Source organism: Lagopus muta, chromosome Z (genome assembly GCF_023343835.1).
Source record: "Lagopus muta isolate bLagMut1 chromosome Z, bLagMut1 primary, whole genome shotgun sequence".
Lineage (NCBI taxonomy): Eukaryota > Metazoa > Chordata > Aves > Galliformes > Phasianidae > Lagopus > Lagopus muta.
The window spans coordinates 56,170,214-56,196,475 of NC_064472.1; the positions used below are offsets into that span (position 1 = coordinate 56,170,214).

At 36.7% G+C, this 26,262-nt stretch overlaps 1 protein-coding gene across 6 annotated transcripts in view; it reads right to left on the minus strand.

Moving 5' to 3' along the window:
* HOOK3 (hook microtubule tethering protein 3) overlaps window positions 1–26,262 on the minus strand; it is an 86,360-nt gene that overhangs the window by 41,416 nt on the left and 18,682 nt on the right. For 5 of the 6 annotated variants that reach the window (XM_048932344.1, XM_048932343.1, XM_048932345.1 and 2 more), the window contains exons 3-10: window positions 25,171–25,243; window positions 18,153–18,203; window positions 14,508–14,640; window positions 12,329–12,396; window positions 7,967–8,029; window positions 6,931–7,014; window positions 5,044–5,207; window positions 2,741–2,881 (exon numbers count right to left, since the gene is read on the minus strand). In XM_048932344.1, the coding sequence (XP_048788301.1) occupies window positions 2,741–2,881; window positions 5,044–5,207; window positions 6,931–7,014; window positions 7,967–8,029; window positions 12,329–12,396; window positions 14,508–14,640; window positions 18,153–18,203; window positions 25,171–25,243 (777 nt within the window). Of the gene's footprint in view, window positions 1–2,740; window positions 2,882–5,043; window positions 5,208–6,930; window positions 7,015–7,966; window positions 8,030–12,328; window positions 12,397–14,507; window positions 14,641–18,152; window positions 18,204–19,713; window positions 19,809–25,170; window positions 25,244–26,262 lie in introns of those variants that run through there. The other variant, XM_048932346.1, reaches the window with a different exon arrangement.

Consider the following 26,262-nt stretch of genomic DNA (forward strand, 5'->3'; position numbering starts at 1 on the left):
ATTCAGTGTGGCCAGCTCCCCAATGAAGCCACATGTGCAAGCTGCACTAATAGCTGAGTTGGTAGAAATAATGGAGTCTCAGTCCATCCACTGGTACAGATCAATACAATAATCCTGGTACTCCTGAACGTAGAGGAAGTACACTTTAGAACACCAGCTGAAGCAAAAATCAGTTTGTTTTTTTTTAAAGCCTCCTGCTGGCAGACCAACATAATTTCAGGAGTGAAGGTGCTTAGTGTGACTCAGAAGTGAAGTAACACTGGGGAGCAAAAAGACCATTATTACTCAGATTACTAACAAAGAGTTTAAATATGGACTACGTGCTGGAAAGATTAAAGGCAAAAGTTTATAAAAAATAGGATATGATCATCTTCACTGAATCAGTAGGGAAAAACTGCACTGATCATATGGCGGTTTGATAAGGCTGCTTAACAGAAAGAAAAGTAAACTATATAGTGAGGAGAGAGTCAGGATTATGGTTGCTACTTGGAAGTTGCCTGAGGGCTATGGTACACACATTAAGAAATGAACAAGTTAAAATATGTTGGAAGCTGAGAAAGAAAATATTACCCCAAAGCAGTACCGCACAACATCCCAGAAATTAACAGAGTAAAAGCTTATGCATTATGACCCCAATTCCCTTCTGAAGTTCAGCAGCAATGGCAACAGTTCTTAAAAACTGTTAGATTTGTATTTTAGAACAGGTCTAAAGTTATTACTGCTAGTTATGAAGCTAGGACAAAGACTATGGCACATCCAAAGTCCAACATCTCCAGCAGTTGAACACCATGTAACAAACTCCTCTGTCTCACAGGATGACAAAATTCAGATAACAGAACCCATAATGAAATTAGAAAAACCTGATGCATGCATCACCAGGAAGACAGTGACCATTCCTTCTCTGCTCCTAACCCCATCCCAGCTTCATTTTACAATTAATTTACATACTCAGCTGCCTAAGAAATCTGGAGAATTCCATGTTGGTGATCAATTTATGAGACACTGGGGCAAGTAAAATCTTCTTAACTCCTCAATAAGGACAGACTCTGGAGCAAGACTCTGTTGTTGAACCTGTGCTTGTGACACTGAAAGTGTATGGAACTGTGCAGTACCACAGGCTCATAACCAACATGAATGACAGAGAACATAAAGATAGATGCTGCTGAAATAAATCCAGTGAATTAGAAGAGTCAGTATTGTAATAAGTCACGTTAGCCTTGTGACAGACAATCTGAATAACTGATGGTAGCAAGAAGACAGCGATAAAGAATTACATTTCACAGCAAAAAGGGGCTGTTCCACTTTATAAACCCCCAGCACAGTTGGTTATCGCAACTATGGGTTCTAAAATCCAGTGGTAAAAACAGCTGCCACATGTTAATATCATACAGAATTATAGAACAGCTTGGGTTGGAAAGGACCTCAGGGATCATGAATCTCCAACCCTCCTGCCACAGGCAAGGCCACCAACCTCCCCATTTAATACCAGACCAGGCTTTCCAGGGCCCCATCCAACCTGGCCTTGAACTACGCTAGGGACAGGGCATCCACAACCTCTCCAGGCAGCCTGCTCCAGCGCCTCACCACTCTCACAATAAAGAGCTTCTCTCTGATATCCAACCTAAATTTTCCCTCCTTCAACTTAAAACCATTTCCCCTTCTATTGTCCACCCTTCAAAAGAGTTGACTGTCCTTCTATTTACAGGTTCCCTTTAGGTACTGGAAGGCTGCAATGAGGTCACCCTGCAGCCTTCTCTTCTCCAGGCTGAGCAAGCCCAGCTCCCTCAACCTGTCTTTGTAGGAGAGGCGCTCCAGCCCTCTGATTAACTTAGTGGTCCTTCTCTGGACCCTCTCCAATAGCTCTGTCTTTCTTGTACCGGGGGCCTCAGACTTGGATGCAGTATTCCAGTTGGGGCCTCACGAGGGCAGAGTAGAGAGGGACAATCATCTCCCTGTCCCTGCTGGCCATGCCTCTTCCAGTGGAGTCAAGGATACCAATGGCCTTCCAAGGTGCAAGAGCACACTGCTGGCTCATGTTTAGTTCTTCATCCACCAGGACCCCCAGGTTCTTCTCTTCAGGGCTGCTCTCAAGGACTGCTCCTTCTAGTCTGTATGGATGCCTGGGATTCCTCCGGCCCAAGTCCAAAACCTTGCACTTTGCTGTATTGAACTTCGCTAGATTCACCTGGGCCCACCCTTCAAGCCTGTTGACGTCCCTCTGAATGGCATCCCTTCCTTCCACCATGTCAACTGCACCATTCAGCTTGGTGTCGTCAGCTGAGAGTGCTCAAACTTGCTGAGAGTGCACTCAATTCCATCATCAATGTCACTGATAAAGATGTTAAGGAGCAACAGTCCCAAGACAGACCCCTGGGGGACACCACATGTTATCAGCCTCCACCTGGACACAGAACCATTGACCACCACCCTTTGTCCGCAGTCTGGATTTCTTATCCACCGGGTGGTTCAGCTGTCAAATCCATATCTCTCCAGTGTGGATGATGAGCCAAAGTGCCACCCAAAGTACAAACACAATACCACAAGAGGTCTATCTCCTTCACAAGAATGAACTCCCATATCATGAAGGGAACAGTAAGTGGAGAACAGTCTGCACTCAGAGATCAGTACGTGACTTGTTACAGCCATAAGACAGTGTAACATTGCTACATTTGCTAATATTCATTAAGTGCCTAATCAATAGGGAACGTTTGTTTAAGCAAAACTGTGGTGGTCTGTGTACCTCAGTACATCTATCTCATCCTTCAGAGATTGAGCTTCCTCTGCCAACGTAGTAAGCTCTTCTGTCTGTTGTCTCAATTCAGCAATTTCCTTCTCCAGTTCTTCACAGCGTATTCTGTAGTCATCTTTGGCAGCTTCTAATCTGTAGAAATAATGTAAAACAGAAAACAATTCCTTAGCTTGACCCACAGTTATCTTTCTTCACCATCTTCTCTATAAGAATACATCTTTTCTCTAAGATGACATACATAGGAAAGGAAAACAGCACTCTAATGTGCAACATTACATACACACCCAAATGCCAGGCTTATTGGAAAAGGACAGAAGCAGATTGAGTGTTCTGATTATTTTAATTTGATGTCAGTATTTCTATTAGGAATATCACAAGGTTGTCATCTCTTAATAGAAAGACAATCTAACTTTTTTGTCACTGTACTTTTTCAGAAATGGATTTTCAAGCAGAAATTTCCAATCTTTTTCATCTTGAGCTGTACAGAGTTTGAATATGATGACTTTATCCCAGGACTTTATTTAGCTGTTCCAGTTCCATACACTTCCCAATAGCATTGACCTGATGTACCATTGCCAGATGTACTATAAATAAAATAAGAATAAATAAAAAACACTATGAGGTGTTCTTATTTATTCTTACAGCTTAACTTGTTCTTAAGAATCAAGTAATTTAGCTACATATTTTGACCAGCACATAAAACAGAATAAAATTTCAGGGGTGAACTACTCATCTACAGTATATATAGGCAAAGCTGCATTAACCTGGCAGTGAACAGGGAGTATAACTAAGAGAAATTTTATTAAAGCATTTGAAAGAGTAGAAACAGAAAACAAGTTGCAACATAAAATACTATCCTGATTACGATCCAAAATTAAAATGAAGACAATCCAAAACAAGTACAAGCAAAAAAAGTACTTTGTTAATTAAAGGAATTCAGTAGGAAACCGAAGCAAGTTAACTGTAGCAAGAATAGAGGATAAATATGATCAGTAGGCCAGCTAAGCCAAATACAACAAAGGCTGGAATTTTGATAGTCCCAAACTGTCGAAGGACACAGAGTTAAGTTTGAAATAACAACACCAGACCACACTTCACATCAGTTAAGCTGTACATACTTCTTGTTTGGTTGGGTAGAGCTGGAGAAAGAACACAGACATAAAATAGCAAATACTAAGAAAGAAGCGAGAGGAGGTAAAGAACTGAAAGACAGGCTTCAGGTAAAAAAGATTTACAAAGCCCTCCAGAACCTGAAACTAGAGTAACTGGTAATGCAGACATTGAATAAGGGGAGAAAAATCTGTTTAATACAAATAGGAAACAGTCAAAAGGCTCAGGTGAAGCTCAGTGAATCACTTCAGAGAACAGATATGACTCAGCAGAGTTAAAGGGTTTACACTAATGAGATACCACAGTACTATACCTTCACAGGGTAGGGATACAGAAACAAGAAAACACACATTGGCTGCTACAAAAGAGAAATGTTAATTATTTTTCAGGTACTGGAGGGAGATGATGCATCTGAACACTCAGAAAAAAGTCTTTGCAGGACAAGTGGAAAACACCAAAATAGACAAAAAAGGAAAGTTACTTGACAATTGGCAAAAGTATTTGAAAAACGCAATAGGGCAGGAAAACAAAAAAAAAAAAAAAAAGGAGAGAAATATTACAGTTTCAGTCACAAAGGAGAGGGAAAGTATAGCAATAAGTATGAAAAGACAACAGTGAAGTAGACTGCCTTTCCTCAGCATTATAGGCTTAGAGAGGCTGAAAGCAACAGCTGAAAGGATCGGGAAGGACAAATAAGGAGAAACTATTTTTCCACCCAATGAAGAAATGCAAATGAGGAGTTGAGCTCAATACCTCAAAATCTCCATCTCTCAGATATGACATATTTTGTTTTCAGACCTAACAGAAGGACATACTTTGTTGCATAATACTACCACCCACAGTAAACTTTCAGCTAGGAATTTCTATGCCAACATAATAGAATCAGAATGATTTATACAAAGGAAAGCATGCTACCTTTCATCACCACTGATTCTCAAAAACTGATGAAATGATTGCTCCCAAACAGTGTAAAACAGTGTAAATGGGGACAGGCAGACAGTATTTCATTATTGTACACAACTTTTGATACTACAACATATAAAAAGGTATATCTTAAAATCTTAAATATCAAAAACTTCACAACTGTCATAGTAGCACCAACTCCAATAATTCAGCCAGTGAAAACACAGACGTATAGTTATGTCTGTTGTCAGCTACAAACAAGTTACAGGTAATTTCCATACCTGAATGTTTCCTCTTGGAGTTGTTCTAGTTGTGTTTGCAGTTGCAAGTGCCTACGACCAGCAGGGCTGTTGGGATCTTCAATAGAGTCAGACTGATTTAAACGTTCCATCAAAATCTGGTTCTCAGCAAGCAAGCAGCTCTTCTCCTCCTGAAGGGCTGCAACCTGTTTTAATAGTTATGCAAACAGAATAATGGAGCAATCCAACTCTACAGATATATATATATTTTGCGCACATTATGAAGTAGTAACACAATCTACAAAAATAAACATCCAGGTTTCACAAATCTCATTTTATAAGATCACAGCGTAACATTAATAGATATTCAATTGGTATGTAATGTAACTAGCATATGCCAGCATTAACAGCATTATCTGCCATTCAAAAATGTAATTCTTAACTGTAGTTCATGAATCCAGTATATCCAAGTCTGCACACTTTACAAACAAGTAAAACTAGCACTTCAGAACAACTTTTAAAACTGACTTCCAAAGGAAACAATGTTTATCAATTCCATAATGGATATCCAAGGAAAGCCTGTATCCTTCCAAAAACTTTTTTGACCAGCAACTAACCGCTAACAACTGCAATTACTTGAACCTGGAAGACAATCTTAAAGATGACATGGTTTCCAACAGCTCTGTGAAAAAAAGCAGCAGTACAGAAGGAAAGAGCTGCAAACAGAAGCTGAAGCATGAGTTTGAATATTATTAAGCATTGTAAGATCAGCATGTTGAGGAAGAAGGCTAAAGAAGAAATATGAACCTCAACAGAAGGAAACGTTTCAGTATGAGCTTGCATTATTAAATACACCAGCATCAACCACCGAATACAACTCAAGGAATACAACTTCATTAATTCTAAGAGTTACTGAACAGCATGGCAAAAGGCTGAATTATACCCCAAAGGTTTCACTGACAGTGCCTTCCTGGGCTCCCACTTAACTCCTTTCATGTCTTCCAAGCACAATTTACAGGAAGGCTCAATTTAAGCCCACACACAGCTGGCAGACAAGTGTAAATTGTGTCCACAATTTAAAAGGCAAATCACAGAATCAATCTGTGAAAAGATCTCTACCATCACCTAGTCCAACTGTATACCTACCACCAATACTGCCCATAAAATCACATCCCTAAATACTACATCTACCCTTCCCTTTAACACCTCCAAAGGAAGGTGACTCCACCATGCCACTGGGCAGCCTGTACCAATGTCTCACTACTCTTTCTGAGAAGAAATGTTTCCTAATATCCAGCCTGAACCTCACCTGGAGCAACTTGATGCCATTCCCTCTTTTTCTATCACTAATTACATGGGAGAAGAGGCTGACCTCCACCTTATCAGCTGGATTTAACTCCATTCACTATCACTCTCTCTGAGCCCAGCCCTTTAGCCAGCTGTTGACCCAGCAGAGATGGTGCATGTCCAAGCCTTAAGTGCTGACGTCTGGGTAGACTAGACTACATTCACAGCCTCTCCCTCATATACCAAGCGGGTGACCCAGTCACAAAAGGAGATTAGGTTGGTCAGTGAGTCTGCCTTTTATGAACCCAGTGCTACAGTTGCACTACTTCTAGGAGTTCTGCTTCAGGTGTTGAGCCACACAGCCCAATTCCTTTCTACTGGAATTGGAAAAAAAAAAAAAAAAAAAAAAAAAAGTTTTGATAGTATTAATCATTTAATAATGGCAATACTGTATCAAAATGAGGGAAAGTGAATTTCATTCTGTTCACACAAGTAAAGCAAAGTAATAAAAGTGCAAAAACATTATCATGCAATTTTCTTTTCCCTTTTAAAGATTCCTAGGACTACTTGTCTTAAGAAGTCTAAAAATTAACACATTTTTATCTCCATTATTATTAAAGAGGCACAATACAGAAAACTCACCTGCATATCTAACTCATGACATCTTTGGGCAATTTCTTCTTTTGTTGACAGTGCTTCATTCAATTCTTCTGTAGTTTTCTTCAGCTACCATAAGCAACAAAAATTGTTAGTTTCATAACTCTGTAAAGTGAGTAGAAAAATTCTGAACTACATCACTATAAAATTATTTTAACTTAAGGTAACATGTTACATTTTTTGAAGGTAAGGCAAACTTGCTCTTATAAAGGAACAAAGAAGCAGATGTGAACACTATTTAATTTGCACGACAGAAGTAACTTACTTAAGAGAGCATTACAATAATCACATTTAGTCTAGGAATAGCATCTGAAAACCCCGAGGAACTTTTCAACTCTGTACATGAAAAAACTGTCAATACCACTTTTCTTTACGGATACAAAGAGTGGATAATTTCAGTTTTTAAACCTACTTTTTAAAATACACAAAGGGTTGGAAGGTGGAATACAGGCAACGGACAACTAGGGTAAAATCTCTTTAGTCACTTGGAAGCCCGCTTAATAAGAATACAATTAACATGGTGATGGAGAATCCAAATATCTTCTGAAAAAAAGGCACTGAACCTTACAAGCAGTGCAAAATATTCACATATTCCTCTTTACGGATTTCATTTCCAAAGTTGCATAATCACCTAAGTTTGTACATGAACACTGATAACATGAAAGGCAGCTACAAGAAAACTAGCCTGATTTGTTTATTTATATGAGAATACAGGTATCTATTACTAAAAATGCTGCATTTTAGATTAGCTTTGTATTTCTTTTTTTTCTCCAAACATGAACATCATATTTTACTTTTTCAAGTTTATTTGTACTGGAACTGAAATTTTCTCTGCAAAATAAGAATATTTGATTTATAAAGCAAGATAATTCAAAATACTGAAGCTTAATTTTCCACTCCTTATGTTAATTTCCCACAAAGGCCTTTCACGATTAGATAAAGATAAGCTTCTTAATAAGTCAAGATGACTGGGCACTGATGCTCTAAGATTGAAAGAGAAGAAAAATCTAATCTTAGATACCTGTCGATCAAGGTCAACGTAAGCATCATCTCCAACAGAGACAGGAGACTCTTTACTCATCAACTGCAATTAGATTACAGTGGATTAGAAAAAACAAATATTTACTTTTAAGCCAAGCTTTAGTAAAATACTAAGATGATTTTAACTTCTGTGAGCTTCATTCTGACAACTGAAGTTTTCTACTTTGTTTTTATATATGTCATCCAGAAATAATTACTGAAATTCTCAGTAGAATTTAAAGATATATAAAATAAATATTACATCATGTCCTTTTTCCTATATTAAAGCACATTTTCATCTACAGTGTAATCTATGGTGTGCTTTGCATAACACTAGCATGCACCTGCAGAACATTTTCTGAAGTGGCACTGGAATGATTGTAGCTATCAACATATTCTCTGCCAGTGGTTTTCATTTTTTGATCATTTGGAAGCTCATATGAATTTATTTAGTTAGTTAACTAAATTTAGGGCTAAGTCTAACTCAACCAATCATGCAAAACAGTGAGAAAGTTCCTGTGTTTTGAAGTTTTACACAATTTGCAATATATAAACTATATAAAACATATAAAAAACTATATAAAATATATTTTTAAAATTTATATATATATATATATATATATTTAAATCAATAATTTCTAAAAATACTATTCTTGAGAACAAGAAATAAAATTGCTTTTATGATGACAAATGGGAGGAGGGAAGTCTTCTAAATTAAGTGATATGTATTAGTGAAAGAAAAAAAACAACCCAATAATAAAGGAAGGTTTCTTTCTAGCCCCTCAAGGTCTTTACAAGTAGTTAGAAGTCAGTTCAAATGTAACACAAACTATAGCCCTAGGACCTTCTCCCACACAAGTGCAGAAAATATGTTAGGGTTATTATTATTATCACTGAAATTGTGATCAACTTCTAAGACCTGCACTGTAATTAACAAGGAAGCACTGCAGAAACAAAATTTCTGCAGACACGCATGATATGTTTTACTACTTCTAAGCACCATTCAAAGAATTCACAAAAGAAAGAAGCCGAATTCAACTGAAATCAGGACAAGAGTTCTTTCCTGCCATATTCTCAGGGCCTCCTGCCCAGCTAGCTGCTCCTGCCAGAGAAAGAGCTTCCTTTATTCCTTTATTCCTTCCAGAAACCCGAGCTTTTGCATTAGTCTCCATTGGCAAAGTTTCTCTGGTACACAGCACAGAGCTTGTGCTTTCTCTGCATCCTTTCTGTTTGTACCACCATGTGCAAGTGCAAATCTCCATTTGACATTTATGCTACTCAAATATTTATACACTTACATTTCTCTCCATTTCTCCATCTCCCTACTTGGGATTTAGATGCATGCTATATGTTTAAATTCATCAGATAACCATGACCATGTCTGTTGCTAGTTGCTTCTTTCCCTTTTGTCGATGCATTTACAGTGATAACCTACCCTGACATGAAACTCTCCACAAAATTCAGATTCTCTAGAATTGAAATTAGAAAGTCCCTAGCCTCAGAGTTCTCCTGAAAAATGAAGACACACCTTCCTCAATATCACACAGGCTCTCTTCTTAGTGATGTAATATATAGTTTAATTACATAATCTATCTAGCAACTGTCTAAATGGCTTTTTAGATGACTAATAGGAATGTCAAGACTAACCAAATGCTCTTTACCTTGTTCCAGATCCAACACCACTGTTCACACATTCCCTCCATATCCCAGACAATGTCAGTACTATACTTTAAGCCTTTAAATTCTTTCCAGCTGGCAGCTCCCAAGCTGTGCACCACTTGTAAGGGACAGTAGTATGCCCCAACATTCAACATGTAATTTCTGACCACGGTACAACTTCCTTCTCAGAATTTCAGTTTAATGAGCTCTTCCCAAAACAAACACAGGAGCAATGCAATAGCCTGTACAACTTACTAGAGGTTACCCTGGTATTTCTGCTTTCTGTAGATTACTGTCAAAGAAGCAAGCTGCAGCCAGTAAACATAATGCCTTTATTCTTCAGTGGGTTTTGCCATTTATCTTATGACTTCCTATACTTGAGAGATATTAGCAGAAAAAAAAAAATCACAGTATGTCTGAGGTTGGCATGGGTTCCATCTGCTTCAATCCCTGCTCAAGCTGAAGTGCTTTACAGTGAAAAAGAACAGTCTACTTAAGTCCTTGGCAGAGCAATTAATATTTCTTTCTTACCCCCCCTCCCACCTAGTTTAAGTGCTATTAAATAATAAAATGCTATTTTTTCCATTTAAGCCCAGTATTTTTTTTTCCCCATGAGAAAAAAAAGGATGGCAGATTTTTTTTCAAAACTGTTTTCATACTAAGATCATTTATGAAAACCACTGAAGTATCAAAAGGCATTTATACATAAAAATGAATTACATAATATATTAGTAAAGCATAGAGAAGTCTTTTTAGATACCTAATATAGAAGAAAGAGCAACTGCTTGTCAAGTACTTTGAAATGTTTGGATTTGATGACATATCAACTTTTCAGCTATGCATATATAGCTGCTCTCCCAGGCACCTCACTTTGGCTTCTCCTACACACTGCCTAGTCCAAGTCATTTAGATTCTTAAAGCTGTTGTAAAGAAATAGAAAAACTCCTTAAATACAATGAAGTATCACTCCTCCAAAGTCAAAGGCTGCAGAAGCAGCCCTGAAAGGTCTCCTTAGATCTAAACTCTTGTTTTCGAGGATGCTTTCTGACCTCCTTGGTAAAGCACCCTCCTCTGGTAAAGATCCTCCTCACTTGCTTCTGAATACCTTACATTCTAACCATCTTATTTTTTGGAAGACATCATTAAAATCACTCAGATCTACACTAGTCCAGAATAGTAAGTTCTGATCTTGATTCAGTGAATTTCAAGTGTGTTCAAGAGGAACAGATCCTCACGTGATTTCTCCCCACTTCTGGTTGCTATATCTAAGAAAGGCCACAAATGCCATACAGGTTCAATGCCTACTCATCAAATGGAAAAACTATTGACTGCTTCAGATCCAGCTATTTTATCACATTAAGTTGGTATCCAGGAGATTTTTCAGAGAAGGAGTGAGGATGAAGGAGTATTTTCTATTTTAAGGCAGCGCAGGATAAAGTGATGCTGAAAGCCATGTTTAATGAAAGATGATATGAGAAAATCCACCAAAACGTTAGCTCACAGTTTAGGGGGAAAAAAAAAAAAAAACAACCTGCAAAATTCAAGCAAACTAGTTGCCTGCTCTTGGCAGCACTGACCAGAAGATGATTTTGCAACAGGATTCTTTTGACAGCATTTCAGAAACACTGTCTGCAATACTATATATATATCTAGGATTGTGTGCAATATATATAAATATACACATATATATACTATATATATATGTGAGTTCACAAACAGCCAACTAGAAGACTACAATGACACAGCATTGGTTGAAGTAATAATTGTGGGTGGAGTTCCCTTAGGCCAAGTGAGCATTCTTCCCTTCTTTAAGCAATAAAGAAAAGTCAAATAGCTCAAGAGTTCAATGTGGAATGTAGTTTCTCTCATTCATGCTCAAGATGAAATGTTATTACCAAGACTCCTGCTTCTCTGAGTTGCCTTCCAAGCAGTAAACCTGCATGCACGAAGACTGATAGGCACTACAGACACACAAGAAGTCATTCAAGAGCTTCATGGCAACAGTGGTCATACTCTGGTTTACTTTACTTCTCTGATGTGCCTAATGCAATTCACCAGTGACAGCTAACTATGAAATCCTTCACCATGTACAGCACCTCTTCAGCTTGATAAGAAGAACCACTGCAGTCTCAGAAACAAAGTTTCCAACAGCACTTTTACAAGATATACAAGTTACAAGACTATAGAACATTTGCCAGAATGTAAAAAGGTGCCTCACAAATACCTCCATTAACCTATCCACAATACTACATCTGACAAAAGAATACTTTGCTAAACACTTATCTTCCTTTTCTTGTCCAGTAAAGAAAACATTAACAGTTCATGGAGTTCTTCAACTACAAAGTAGAAATTTTTAAAAAAATTTACAGTACTGGCTTCTCATATAAAATCTAGCACACTTCAGGAGACATGGGGTAGGAAAAATAAAGGAAAGAGAACCCAGGATCAAAAATATCTAGAAGTTTCAATCTTCTAGATTTAAAGAAAAGTGGGACATTCAAGCAGAGTTCCATGACATAAAGCATACTTAAATAGCTTTTTCATGAAAAATTGAGAAGATACTTTTCAAAGTAAAATGGCAAAATCTGCACTTGTTACATTTACTTAGAACTGTTCTTTTTTGTTTGTTTTTTTAATGAAAAAGTATACTTTTCTAATATACTGAAAAGCTGAACTTTTACACACTGTAGACACTCCAGCATACCTCTTGAATTGCTGCCATGACCATATGTTGAACCGATTCTTCCATCATCATTATGGTCTGTATGTACTCTGAAAAAAAAAGAGCATTCTGGAATGTTATATACAAAACATGAGGCTGGAAGTTGCATTCCCCCTACAAAATGACTAGATGCCAGAGATTACACTGAAATGCATAAACGCTGTTCAAGTGTTGCCACAAAAAATTAAATAAGATTTTATCAGGAAATCTGATCAGACAAGCCCAGGCTATGCATCAATGAAATAAACTAGGTAATTATCATCCACATTATTCCTTCTTGTATTTCACATGATTCAGGCTATAAGAGTACTTAATGTGAAAAGAGACTGTCCTTTTCTGCAGATTAAGATTAGTGTCCTTTCCACATCCTTATTTCAAGCCATTTTCATTTCCATTCTTAGTTTGCGTTTTTATTTGTTATATCACAAATAAAGTCGTCGCCCCCCCCCCCCCCCCCCCCATTTTCACCCCCTCCTCTGTAAGTTCATGTGTGCTACATGATAAGTACTTCTGCAAGATGTGGCAGTGGCAGTATGACATCTGATGTTTAGACCAAGTCAAGAGGTTTATGACTCGCCCAGTATGATACTGCTTCCAATCAGACATGATTGAGGAGCCCTGGAGCATATCCAGGGAAGGGCAACAAAACTGGTGAGGGGTCTGGAGCAAAAATCTTATGTGGAGCGGCTGAGGGAGCTGGGTTTGGCCTCTTCTCCCAGGCAACTAACAGGACCCGAGAAAATGGCAGCAAATTGTACCAGAGGAGATTTAGATTAGACATAAGGGAAAATCTTTTCATCTCAGAGAGTGGTCAGGCACTGGAATGGCTGCCCAGGGAGGTGGTGGAGTGGCTGTCCCTGGCAGTGCTCAAGAGGCGCCTGGATGAGGAGCTGCGAGATACAGCTTAGTGCTTGTGGTAGCAGCGGTCATGAGAAGACAGTTGGACTAGATGATCTTGTAGGTTGTTTCCAACCTTGTGATTCTATGATGATCTATACACAATGCATTCTTCAATTCTTTTTCTTCAAAAGCATTCTCTAATGATCTGCTGAAGTGGGAGATACTGGGGATAAGTATCTCAAAGTGATCGATTACATAATGCCAAACCTCATACAAAATACATATAACTAGACTGCTCAGATATTTTTTATAGTATGTTTCTAATGTTCAGACTGACAGAGCAAAACAACTCAGTAATAAAACATCTCACTCAAGTGTGCCAAATAAATACTAAAAGGGAGAAAGAGAATCCTACATAAGACAGAGAGGACAGATGGCCTAATACAATAGAGTTATTTATATATTTGTTGAAGAAAATTAATCTACTTTAATTAATAAGAAAGCCATATTGTCTCTTCATCAAAAGAACAATAAAAACAATTTCAGATTAGAGAGTAAAGTGATTTAGACACCTCAGAAAACTGAAACAGGTAAATCAGTTCAGAAAGCTAAGATGCACCACCATACAAAAAGACAAAAGGGTCTGAAAGCCCACCTGCCATTTTGGCAGAAAGGAAACTGCAATGGCTTAAATCACAAAGAGGCAAATTTTTCTGCAACTTTGATGTAAATTCTTAAACATAATTTTATTTATCCACCTATTTTATACACGTGTTTCCATGCTTCTCATTTGAATGTTAGGAATAAACTATAGTTTGTTATCTTACACTGGCTTAAATTAAGTGTTAATTTAGGGTAGTTAGACAACAAATACATAATGCACCAAAGCACATGGCAAGTTTAGAGCAAGAAACTTGAGTCAAGAACTGCTGCCTGCACAGTCCACCACATACTCTGCAGCATCTGCAGTAAAGTGAATGGGTTCCCATTTTAACTGTGCAGGTGAGATAGACAGCTGGTAACATAAGAGACAAGAGAATCAAAATTGTCTTTCAGAGATGGACCAAGAATTTGCGGTTCTTGGCTCAACAAATCAAACTTGAAAACACGTACGTGGAGCAAAACCTGCTCCACAGTTTGAGAATGCAAAGCCAGCGAAACTCAGAACAGAGGTTATCTGAAAGACAAAATAATGTTATCTTTGACAATATTAATTTGTCTCTAATGGCAGCCTACGAAACATCATTTTCCCCTAAGTGATTACACAATGAGCTGGTTTTTCATTCAGTGTCTGGAAGCAAACATTTTCAAACCTTAGTACCTTGCTTCTGTTCACAATTCACAGCGCATCCCAGAATAAGCTGAAGCATTCTTCCAAGCTCTGCAGCATCAGCATGCTCTCCAATTAAGTTAACATCAGGAAGGGTGAAGTCATTGATCTGTTGCCCTAGAATCTGTATAAAGACCCAGTACACGTCTGTATCAATAGACATACATACACATAAACTTTAACATACAAAGATGATTCAGAATCAACAGGAAGTGCTCACTTTTCACTTCAGTGTAGTCTTCAATCTACCCTTAAAACAAACTAAATTGAGTAATGCCAGCTTATACAACAGATCTTTGAGTATTAAACCATCTGTAATCTTTGGTACTATCAATATTTGGCAGAACACAAACCTGTGCCAACTAATAATAAACTACTCATTATAAACTTTGTAAGATTTGTTTATTCTGGATAAGAAAGTAACAAAAGCAGTCTCAAAAGATGATCCACCATTACATTTAGCTTTTGAGCTAGCATGAAACGCTTCACACTAGTCTCATATTTCATCCCACTGGAAAGCTGAAATTAAAACGTTTCACTTATGCAGAATGTATCTAGCAGTGATGGATGACAAATATGAGACTATAAAACACTTGATCACTCAGTCCCACACTTCCAGTAAATTCAACCATATTTAGCAAGTCCTAGAGCTGAAAAAGCTGGTCTAATGGGAAAGAATTTGAGGTAGCAGTATAACATATAATTAAACAACCCACACACAGAAATACAAAAAACCCATCCTGAAAAACATAAGAAAGAAAACATGTGACTTATAATTAATGTAATTTGATTTATAATTAAGAAGGATTTACATTAATGATTGTCAGTAGAAGGAATTAAATAATTCTGCTGGATTTCAAAGAGCTTTCAGGGAGCTGAAAATATGAATATGAAATGTGGAATCAAATGTATCTCTGACACATTAATTGCAGATAAAAAGAAACTGTCATTTCTTAAGCAGAGAGAAATAAAGAAACAATGGAGGGGATCAGTCTCTTGTTTGCTGAATGCTCATTCAGACTTCAACATTCAAGGGAAAAAAAAAACCAAAAATCAACAGAAAAGCAGGTACAGGTATGCATTTAAAAAAAATCCTAATACATTTATATGAAGAATACAAAGAATTCAAGCCACCAAGAAGTTTGCCAAGGCTATGCCTTATATATTTGCTGTGGCTAGGTTTGTTCTTGTTTTGTTTGGTTTTTTCTGGTCTTCTTTTTAATTTTTCTTATTAATTTTTTAAAAATTATCATTCTTAACAGCTTTCTCAAAGCATGAGCACCAGCACAACTAAAAGCTCTGCATACTGGAAAGAATGCATGAATTGTATCAAAATACTTTCTTTAGGTCATTCTAGTGAGAAAACAAGAATTCTATGAACACATCAAACACAAAAATATTACCACTGTATTTAGACTGCAATAACATAGTAAAACACAATATTATTTGAATGATTTAAGCCTAGTATGTGTTTACGTGCTCATATGTATTCCCTGAATTTCTTTCAAATGCAGTGCCAAATTTAACAATAATATAACTGCTTTATGCTTAATGACAATATAATTGCTGTTGAGAAATGGTGCAGGGACAAAGCATATCAGCAAAAACCATAACGAAACATGGGAACTGAGCATAAAAATAGAGAATTCTGCAATAAACATGAGATAAGTTATACAGCAATAACAATGAAATAACAACCAAATCTCAAATAAATATCTCAAGAGGGGAAAATGCTCCTTCCTCCACTTATTCAAAAAAAAAAAAAAAGTATGAAAGACTTCTACAAAGAGAATGAAAGTTTCCATATGAGAGCAGTAGAGCCCTGCAGCGAAATTACTGGGGCATCACAAAGCATGCAAGTCATAAACAAGTACCTTTGGCTTCTTGCTCTTCCATGCCATATGTGACAAAGAGAGCAATGCATAATTGCTATAGAAAGACTGCCCTGCTTGCTGTGGTATTATTTTTTTTATTTATTCTAAAAATGTACATATTGTGTTTTCAAATCTTTTCACTACATCAGGCAAAATTCATATACATTCACATTCACATGTACACTGCGGAGAAGGTGCCTGATAGGAGGAGGAAATCAGGTTAATGAAAATATAAAGGATTTGTTGTAAAATCCAGATTGTGTCCACTATCACTACTAACATTGCATCAGGAGAAGAAAAGCAAACAAAAAATCTAGTCAAACCTACTTTAAGAACTTAATCTAAATCAGGTCAAAAGTTGGTGACCTATTGAAGCAGTAAAGTTTTCAAGAACTTAATCATCCTGCCTTCGCATCACCCAAAAAGAAACTGACATCACTTTGACACAGTAATATTAAGTTTCTGTAACAAAGAACTTCTTTCTTTCCTCCTAAAATGATCTGCTGTGAGGAATTTGCTTTCTGAGACCTGCACTGTCTGGCATGGACCCATGCTGTAGCAGATTTTGAAGAAAAGTGGCTCACAGGAGACCACATGGTGTGAGAGGCATACCAGGCTGAAGCTCATGAAAAGCATGAGGAGGAAGAGGCATGTGACAGGGCAGAGCATCATGGACTGACCACAACTCCACTTCCTGTGCCTCTATGCCGGTTAGGGCAGGGGAACATACAACTGAGATGGAAGTAGAGCCCAGGAAGCCAGGAGACAGAAGGAAAATGCTTTTGGTTTCCTCTTCATTCTAACTGCTCTAAATTGTTATTAATTGGTAATAAATCACATTAATTTTAGCCAAGCTGAGCCTGTTTGACTGTGATGGTAATTGCTGAACGATCTCCTTCTCCTTATCTCAAACTATTAGCTTTTTTCATGGTATTTTCTCCCCTTGCTCTTCTGGGCAGGGGGAGTAATAAGAGCAGCTTGGTGGGCACCTCGCAGCCAGGCAAGGTCAGCTTATCACACAACCAATTTTTCATAATTAATTTAGAGCCTGAATATGAACTTATCAGCCTAAGTTCTCGCTCTCAAAATCTGTTAATTTTTAAAGACTTAGTTTTTTAACTAATACATTCCTTACCAAAGTATTCACAAGTAGCTAACAGTGGGTTTTTCCTTATTTTTGGATGTATAAATTAAGGATTTTACATAGTAGTCTGTACTGAACAATTTGCTTCAAAATATCACTGAAGCAAAAAGTAAAATTTAACTGAAGATTCACCACTGAAAAATATTTTATTGTTTCTTCTCTGGAGCAATTCATTCTGATTTTGCTAACAGAGAACACAATGGGCTGACTCCACTATCTCAGGATTAAGATATTTCATTAACAACTGTAATGCAAGCTGATGCTAGAAATGTTTTTTCCTTTCTCTCCTCAAGGAAAAAAAAAAAAAGCAAGAGGTAGTCTCTAACTGTAACAGAGGTAATATCAGAACTACTTTTTAAGACACCTTAAAAAACTTTTTAAAACATTGGAAGAGTCAAAGACATCTACTGTTTTATGACAAGATTTCCAAGTCAGATTGCTCTGAAAGCTCTTAAAGTGACAAATAAAGCAGGCTTACACCTCAGGAGAGGCAATGACACATAATGTACATCAAACATTTTGAAAGATAAAGTCAGAACTCAATGCATCCATAATATAGTTTACATTAACCAAACGTGTAACAGAAAGAACACAAAAATTACACTGAACTGTTCTTACCTCATGGTTGTAATCCAATATCCCTTTTAAAATTTTCTTCAGGTTGCTTACCTATTTGTCAAGAAGAAGAAAATGCAGTAAGTGCAAACAATAAATCACAGAGACAGAATCATAAAAGAGGCAATCACAGAACAATCATGCAAAAGAATTGTACAACCATCTCTTTGCATTATAAAATTCTGTTTAAACATCTTCAGATAGAATTAAGGAAATTACGCAGCATTCCCTTGTGATCAGACTGCCATCTGATCACAAATCTTTATGAATATATAGAACATATTTAAGTTTATGAAAAGTAACAGTCTTAGACAGTCTTTAGATTAGATTCTGAAGCATGAATCTTCCTTTGAATACTTGATTGTCTTAGTATACTTTTGTTTTTGTGTAAATTGAAAAAAATCCTCTTTCTTTTCTTAAAGTACTCCGTGGTCTAATTTTTGTAGAGGTAAACCTCTCCTTCCAAACCAGTATCAGTTACTGCTCAATACCATCCTTTGTTTAAAACATACGTAAGCCTAATTTATTAATGTTCTCATTAATTATTCCTCCCAGTTCTTTAATTTGTATTTGTTTCTCCTTTTAATGCAGTTCCTAACAATCAAATGTCTGCCTTACACTACAAAGGCAAAATTTACACTTCTCAGCTATGCCTCCAGTGTCACACAAAGATAGCTTCTGTTCCATCTGCAAAGCCAAAGGCATCAGTTACATATCTCTTGCTGTACAGAATCTACGCTACAATTCTTCATTATTGAAGTCTTTCAGCCCTCTTTTTGGCAAAAACTCAGTTAGATCAAGTACTGTAGATTGTGAAGAAAGCCATAAAAATTGACAATTGATCTCATAGGTGACGTTTAAAAAATATATATATTTTTGAAGTAATTTGTATAGATTCCAAGAATGTCCAACTATATAAACTTAGATAACAGAAGCAGTGCATTATTTCCTGTGATAGGAAGTCTACAAACAGGTTCTGTAAAGACTGAGCGGAAATGAGAGGGTGGCTAGAGAACTGAATAATCACATCCCAATTCTATTCATCTTATCTTAGACATGAGTAGCATAAGAATTAGGATTCACAAACTCCTCTTGCTGACAACAGTACCCACAGTGCCGAACTGTGAGACTGTAACGGAGGAAGAAAAATGAAAACATATCAAACCTCAACTGGAATTACTTTTATATTCTTGAATATATTCTGAAATATCCAATAAAGAACTTTTGTCAGTGGATTGAATCTATCTCCCAAAAGATCTGAGAAAACACTATGGAACACAGTTTGGAGACACAATACTGAAATCCAGGGAATGTATTTTCTATGGAAAACTTGAGAATGAAATAGGCTACACATGATAACACAAAACATCTATTAGCACCAAAGAAATCATCGTCATATCTCCAGAGCTATGAACAATTACAGCTAAAGACTACAAGAGATTTAAGATTTTAAAGAAATACAAATTATTTAATTTTTATGTCAAATCACCACATTGAATACGGCACCGATTGGAATAATAATTTTCAAACTTGATTCATTAATATCTTCCAGTTTGTAGTTTACCTGAGTCTGCTGCAGAAAGTGCCAGAGAAACCCAAGGGCCATGTTGTAGAATTTAAGTCCAGTTTACCGAAGAGAACACTGTGAGGAACCTTGAACTTGAACATAATCCCAGAAATGAGAAACAAAATGGAATGCCCTACCCTAGAAAATACTTGCTTTCCCCTTCTCCAGTGAGCTTTGTTTGAATTAATACTTTTAAGACATTTTATCTTCCTCCATATTACTTTCATAGAGTTTAATTCTGTGATGATGTAACAAAATCAGTATTGATCAAAATCTGTCATGAATACTACTGTATATGACAGCATCTTCAGAAAAAGAAAACAAAATGAAAAAAATGTTGTATTTGAGGTCCCACTTTATTCCACTGTCAATTAAGAGCATTAAGATAATTTGCTTTCAGGAGTTAACTACATCATCTTTGTACCAGGCAGACAATCAGACAACTATAAAGCTAAAGGAGCTTCTTTACAGACTGGCTTGAACTTAACAATAATCTTCAGTACTGCTAGGGGAATTCTCTCTTTTGATTTCATTTTACTTGTCTGCAGTGAATACGCTTAGATGGTCCTACTGCCAGAGGCAGAGAATCAACAGCAAACCACCACAAACGCCTTCTGTTTTGAGATTCAACTCCGACAATCTTTTAACACTTGCCAGGCCATAGCATAACCTCTAAGAAAGATTTCAAACAGAGATGAGTGAAAATGAGCAACAGAGTAATAGAGAAAAGCAAAGGAAAGCATTAGAGATTATTAATTCTAGAATTCTAGCAAGTGATGGTTTTTAAGTTTTTCTTCTTTCCTCTTTTTTTCTTAAGGACAAAGAAGAATAACTACAACTCGTTAACAAAGACTATTAAATCATACAATAGCAGAACACAACAGATACTATTTCCAATACAGATCGTCACTATAAAGTGTCTTCCAATCCCTTGGAGATCAGCTCACAAGCACGTGGGATCCCTATTTGGTTTCATCAGCAACCTAACCAATTTCACTAATATCCACTGCAGATCTGTGTTGACATTCCTTATGTCAAATGATCACTGACCAGTCAGTTACAGCCATGCTGGCTGTTGTATAGCATTACATAGCTATTACACGCTATAGAGACCTACCCTAACTCTGCAGTATTAACCTGATAAACTGACTAGAATGAAAGCAGATATGATTTCCCTCAAGGTTACTAGAGAAAACACAAAATCTGACACTGCAAGGCATAAGGTCGTGAGGTGGGTAAAGGTGGAAATGGTTTTTTTCTCACCTGTCACATGAAATTATTATTTTTACTGATCTCCAACTTCCAAATTGAAGGTCTGTAAGGATAATATGCCTAGATTTCTCTCCTTAGGAATATAGCTGACCAACACAAGAAAAGCCTAATGTAATGGACAGTGGAAATGCTGTTCAGCTTGCAATTACTGACAGAAAGTACTCAGGGGTTATTTAACCTCCCGTTTACTCTCTAGTATTTTGACAGCTTGTATTTATCCTTCTTTCATACATATGTCTGAAATTCTGTTTGTAGTGAAGACTCCATGTAAACTAATTTATCCTTGTACATTTCTGTTCAAAGTGACTAAATGGGAACCCCAGTGTTCTGAGATGCTGTTCTACAGTATCTCTCCTGGATAATTATGCACAGAGGAATTTCCCCTCACATAGCTTATAATCAACAACCTTATAACCTCTGGAAGTGTTACTAGGGCAGACTTACAGTGACAAGAGAATTCTTAATCACTCAGCTACAGAAATGTGACTAAACTCCCTGGCTGCATATAAAAAAAAAGCGTATGCATAGATTCCACCACATTAAGTTTCTGCCTTAAACCGCATTCTGTCTCTTCTCTGTTATAAGTGGGGCCCAGAGAGAGACTGCAATTAGCTTCGTGGGTTATCCCCCTCCTGCCTGTTTCGTGAGAAAAGAAATCACGAGAACAGATACTAGAACATCCTTGAGTTAAGGGAGGGAGAGAAAAAAAAAAATACACCAAAAAGAACAGAGAAAAACGTATCTGTTGCTTATTATCTTTTTCACAGAAATAAAAGCTGTCTTTTGTAAGTATGTCTATAATCCCCACTCTTTTCATGCAGAAGGACATCTGTATGACAGACATGACAGCACATTCTATCTTTATCAGAAAAAAAAAAAATAGAAACAACAAAAAACTCAAAAGGCTGCTCATGAAGAAGTGTTCTGTTTCTTACAGAGAACATGAAAGTATCAGGACAATTGTACACAGAAAACTAGCTTCCACAACTATACCAGTTGTCCTAGCTTGTATTATGGAACAATTCAATACAACCATAATTCTACTACTGCAGGGAGTCAAAGATACACCTTGTAGACCAGGTTAGTTGGATCACAGCACTAAATACTCAGCACTCGATTTTCACTTACGATTCTATTTTGCAATGTTCTACTGAATACAAGGCATTCAAACTGCACTCACTGCAGAAAACCTAGCAAATCATTTGAACATGCTATTCAGAAGTCAAACAAATTCAGCTTACTGCTGGAAATATGGATAAAATTGTATTTTAAACTGATGCTGCAGTCTGAATGCTTAAAGCAAAAGTCTGGAAGACAAAGTCAGAGACCATGCACAACAAAGTATTTCCTGCTTACTCCAAGGCAGGCACAGCCCACAGGGAATGGAAAGGGGGTGGTTTTCCTACAATTCAGTCAAATAATATATTCAGTAATTACCAAAAAAGAAGAAAAAATAAAAAAAATCAGTAACTGACACATGTATGAACAGTTACTGGTTAAAATTTCTGTTCTGTTACTGATATTTCTGTACTATTTGACACAGAACTATTCTTGGTTCTTCATTCCTGCAAAATTTTTTTTGCAACAGATTTATTTTCTACACCATTTTGTAATTTCAGTGAATACTGTTTTGTCTTCAAAATATTATCCTCTTCAGTATAAAATACTAATCTGTACACAGTTTCAACTCCAGGCATAGTAAAGCGTTCAGCTTTTCCTGATACATATCAGGAAAGAGATATATATTTTACATATATACATTATACTTTTTTGTTTTCTTAATCAATACATAAAACTGCAGTTAGACCAGGAGGGGTTTTTGTTACACAAAAGAAACAACAAACTGCAGAACTAAACTGATGCATGCTGTGCCCCAGAAATTTTAACCCCAAATACTGGACAAGGTGCTTCTGTATGAACACACTAGATAGAGAGATCCAGTCAGCTATAACATACAGAATGCTAGCTGACTGCTTCCTACTCTGCAAGCCCCCAGAGTTCTAACATTTTGCACAGACGGACATCCATCTGAGAGTTAGACACTACATAATTTCCTTAATGCCTCTATTCAAGTGGATAGGAGGGCCTTATGCAGGATGATACAGCCCTCCTTATCACTGCTCTATGATGTAGAATTACACACACATTTTGTTTTAAGCCTATTTCCTCTACTAGACTGGCTCCTTTATAAGCTTCATAATACTGAGAACATAATACTATTGACTATTATACCATGCAGCTTTGGAACAACCATGCTTAGTAGTAAGAATATACCTTGTCTCGTTATTCCCTCTCGTGAGGTACCGAGTTAACCCAATAAACATTTTTCACGTGCTTCTTAAAATATTAAGAAAAGTTACATTAAGGAGGCACACAAAAACACGATGCCTACATTTAAAAACTAGTGACAAACCAACAAAGTTTACAGATTAAAAAAGCGAGCAAGGCTACGAGTCACTGACACACGGACAATTGAAGAACTCAACTACTGTTTACTTACATATAGAGAAGAACAGATGACAAAGTATGGCATTACTTTTACAGTCAAAAACTGGGAGTTAAAACAATACTCATAACATTTAATATTATATATGACTGGGGAAATGGAATATGAAAAAAACATGCAAAACGCTGTAGTATACTCTTATTTGAATCAAGAAGCATAATCAGTCTTAGGTTCTTATTTACATGGAAATATGAATGACAAGAAGGAATGATATCAGCAATGAACTGAAATTTGAGATATGTTCACACAGATTTCAGTCACACAATGAAGTCGGATTGAATGATTGCCTGATCTTTCTGTTATATTCACATCTGCTAAGATTTAGAACCTGCTACATTAGTAGATGATTAAGAAAAAAACCTTCCTCAAGTTCCCTCAAAGAGTTACAAAAACTGCACTATTTAAATCTGAATCAACTGAAATGTTGTTTTACTCCAAACTTCACAGCCAAAATTTTAATATTCCTTAGAAAAAAGCCACAAGATGATGTTAGGGAAAAGTTAAACCTCGTTATCAGATGTTTACTTGCAGTTCCACACACTTCGTTGAAAAGCTAACTTAAATTAATTGCTGTAATAAGCACAGAATAAATACAGCTGCTTTTCTTGCCCCCTTTTTTTTATTTTTAAGGAACCATGTATTTTATTCTATCAGTCTACTACCACCGTATCCCTATCAATGTTCCATATCTTTGCTGGCAACCCTGTTAGACAAATCACTCAAGAGCCTAGACATGCAAATTACTGGCCAGGCAGAAGGATCCGCACTGACAAGTTTACTGATAACACACATGCAGCAATACTCTTCATCCCTTCCTCAGGCAGATATTGCCTGTGCCTCTCCTCTCTGCTCAGCCCAAGTGTTGATAAACCTGTAAGAAGTACAGCATTTCATAGGTGCAGCCCTTTCCTCTTGAGAGGCCAGGGGAAAAAAAAAAAAAAAAACTGTTTATGGCAAACTCCAACTAACAGGAAAAAAAAAATCAGAAAATAAATCAGGCTAGAAATGGCAACTGAGAAAGGTACATGTATTATCCCATGGACAAATCTAACCACGGACTAATATCCACACATAAAGCTATGTTTATCAGGTTTTATACCAAACACTCCAAAGCTTCACCATGTAAATTTTGTTGACTGTAACAGAAAGTACTCCAATACCAAGTAACGCAAATGACCTAGCAAATAGGCTGTTGTTAGAAAGCACGCTGACTACAAACACACACACAAGTATCAGCTCCTCTCCTAAAACTCAGTTGCTGCGCAAAGCTGGCAAAGTAAAATGAAATAACATTTTCCCATTTTTATTAAAATCAATTGGTTACTGGTCTGCTATTTTTTTGCAGTCGTTTCTCAGAGCTTTTTTTTTTATTTAAAGAAAAGTTACTTTCACATGTAATAGTAAAAAAAAAAACTTTCATATTTCTGTGTTCTTCAAATGTTAATTTAAGCATGAAGTTTATTTTAATTTTTTTTTTACATTACTGAAACAAACTTACAAAATGTTTTCTTCACTCAAATGTGCAAAGCTACATCAGTGTAAAAAATAAGTACAACAAAATACATCCAAAATTCAACAAACGATGAAGCAACATATAAAAACAAATGCTTTTATTAAAACACAATATTATATTAAGAACTAAAATACAGATATGAGAAGCAAAGTAAGTAAAATACCTTTAACCTCCAATTATCTCCTACTTCTGTTTTGATCCTATTTAACCAGTTTTCATCGAAGTACACTGGATCTCTGAAATACAAAAAGTAGAGTATTTGTTAAAAACAGGTTCCAGAAACTAGGAAGATACCTTAGCAATTAAGCTCCTATCTCACACTGAGGTTACTTAAATGCCTGCCTACTCTGCATTCTACATATGGCCTATACAGAGACCACCCCTACTGCTCTGCAGCACAGCTCCATCTGCGTGCCATGAGTAGGTCATGCTTTGGAGGAAGCTGCTGGACTTCAAGTGTATTTCGTCAGTTCTCCCTGACTGTAAGTTCTTCCTCTTATTTCTCAGCAGCACTGGAGTAGTGCTTGTTTGCACTGCTTCGAAGTGTACAAAAATATTTAGTGTCTCGTATGTTACAGATTCTTACAGCTGTATTCTGATTGTAAATACTCTTCTTGTAAATGGAAAGCCTGAGAATGAACAATGTATGCTCTATGCATACACTGAACAATTTAAAAGTACGTCTAGAGTTAAGTCTTTTCTATCAAGAACACACTTCTCTATTATTTAACATTATCAGTTTAATACTATCAGTTTTTGCAAATCTCTTTCCACAATAAACCTTGGCTAATAGTTTTGTGAATGCCTTTTTTTTAAAAAGAAAAAAAAAAAAAAATCAGTTTTTCTACTGTCTGCTCTCTTAACAATGCAATCAAGATACAGACAGAGACAAGAAGAATGCCACTGCTCGTAACATATATTTTTATTTCCATAAATTTCCTTCCTTCCCTACAGGCATTTCCGCTTAGCTGTTTGGTCAAGGCAATTCATAGGAGTCTCCTGCCCCTAGTAAGGAAAGACCCATGTTTCAGACAGAAAAAATGAAGCAGTCAGGGAAGAAAACTTTTTTTTTTTTTTTTTTTTTTTTTTTTCCCTAAGGCTTCTAAGAGTCAGCATGGTAAGCAGGGTTCGAGTCTCACAGCAAGTATTCTGATTTCTGGAATTACAGTGCTGCATTTGCTGCAAAGTACTGTTAGATTTACAGCTGTATCCTCCGAAGATAAAAACGTTCTACGTTGAACCCTTCCTTTTTTAT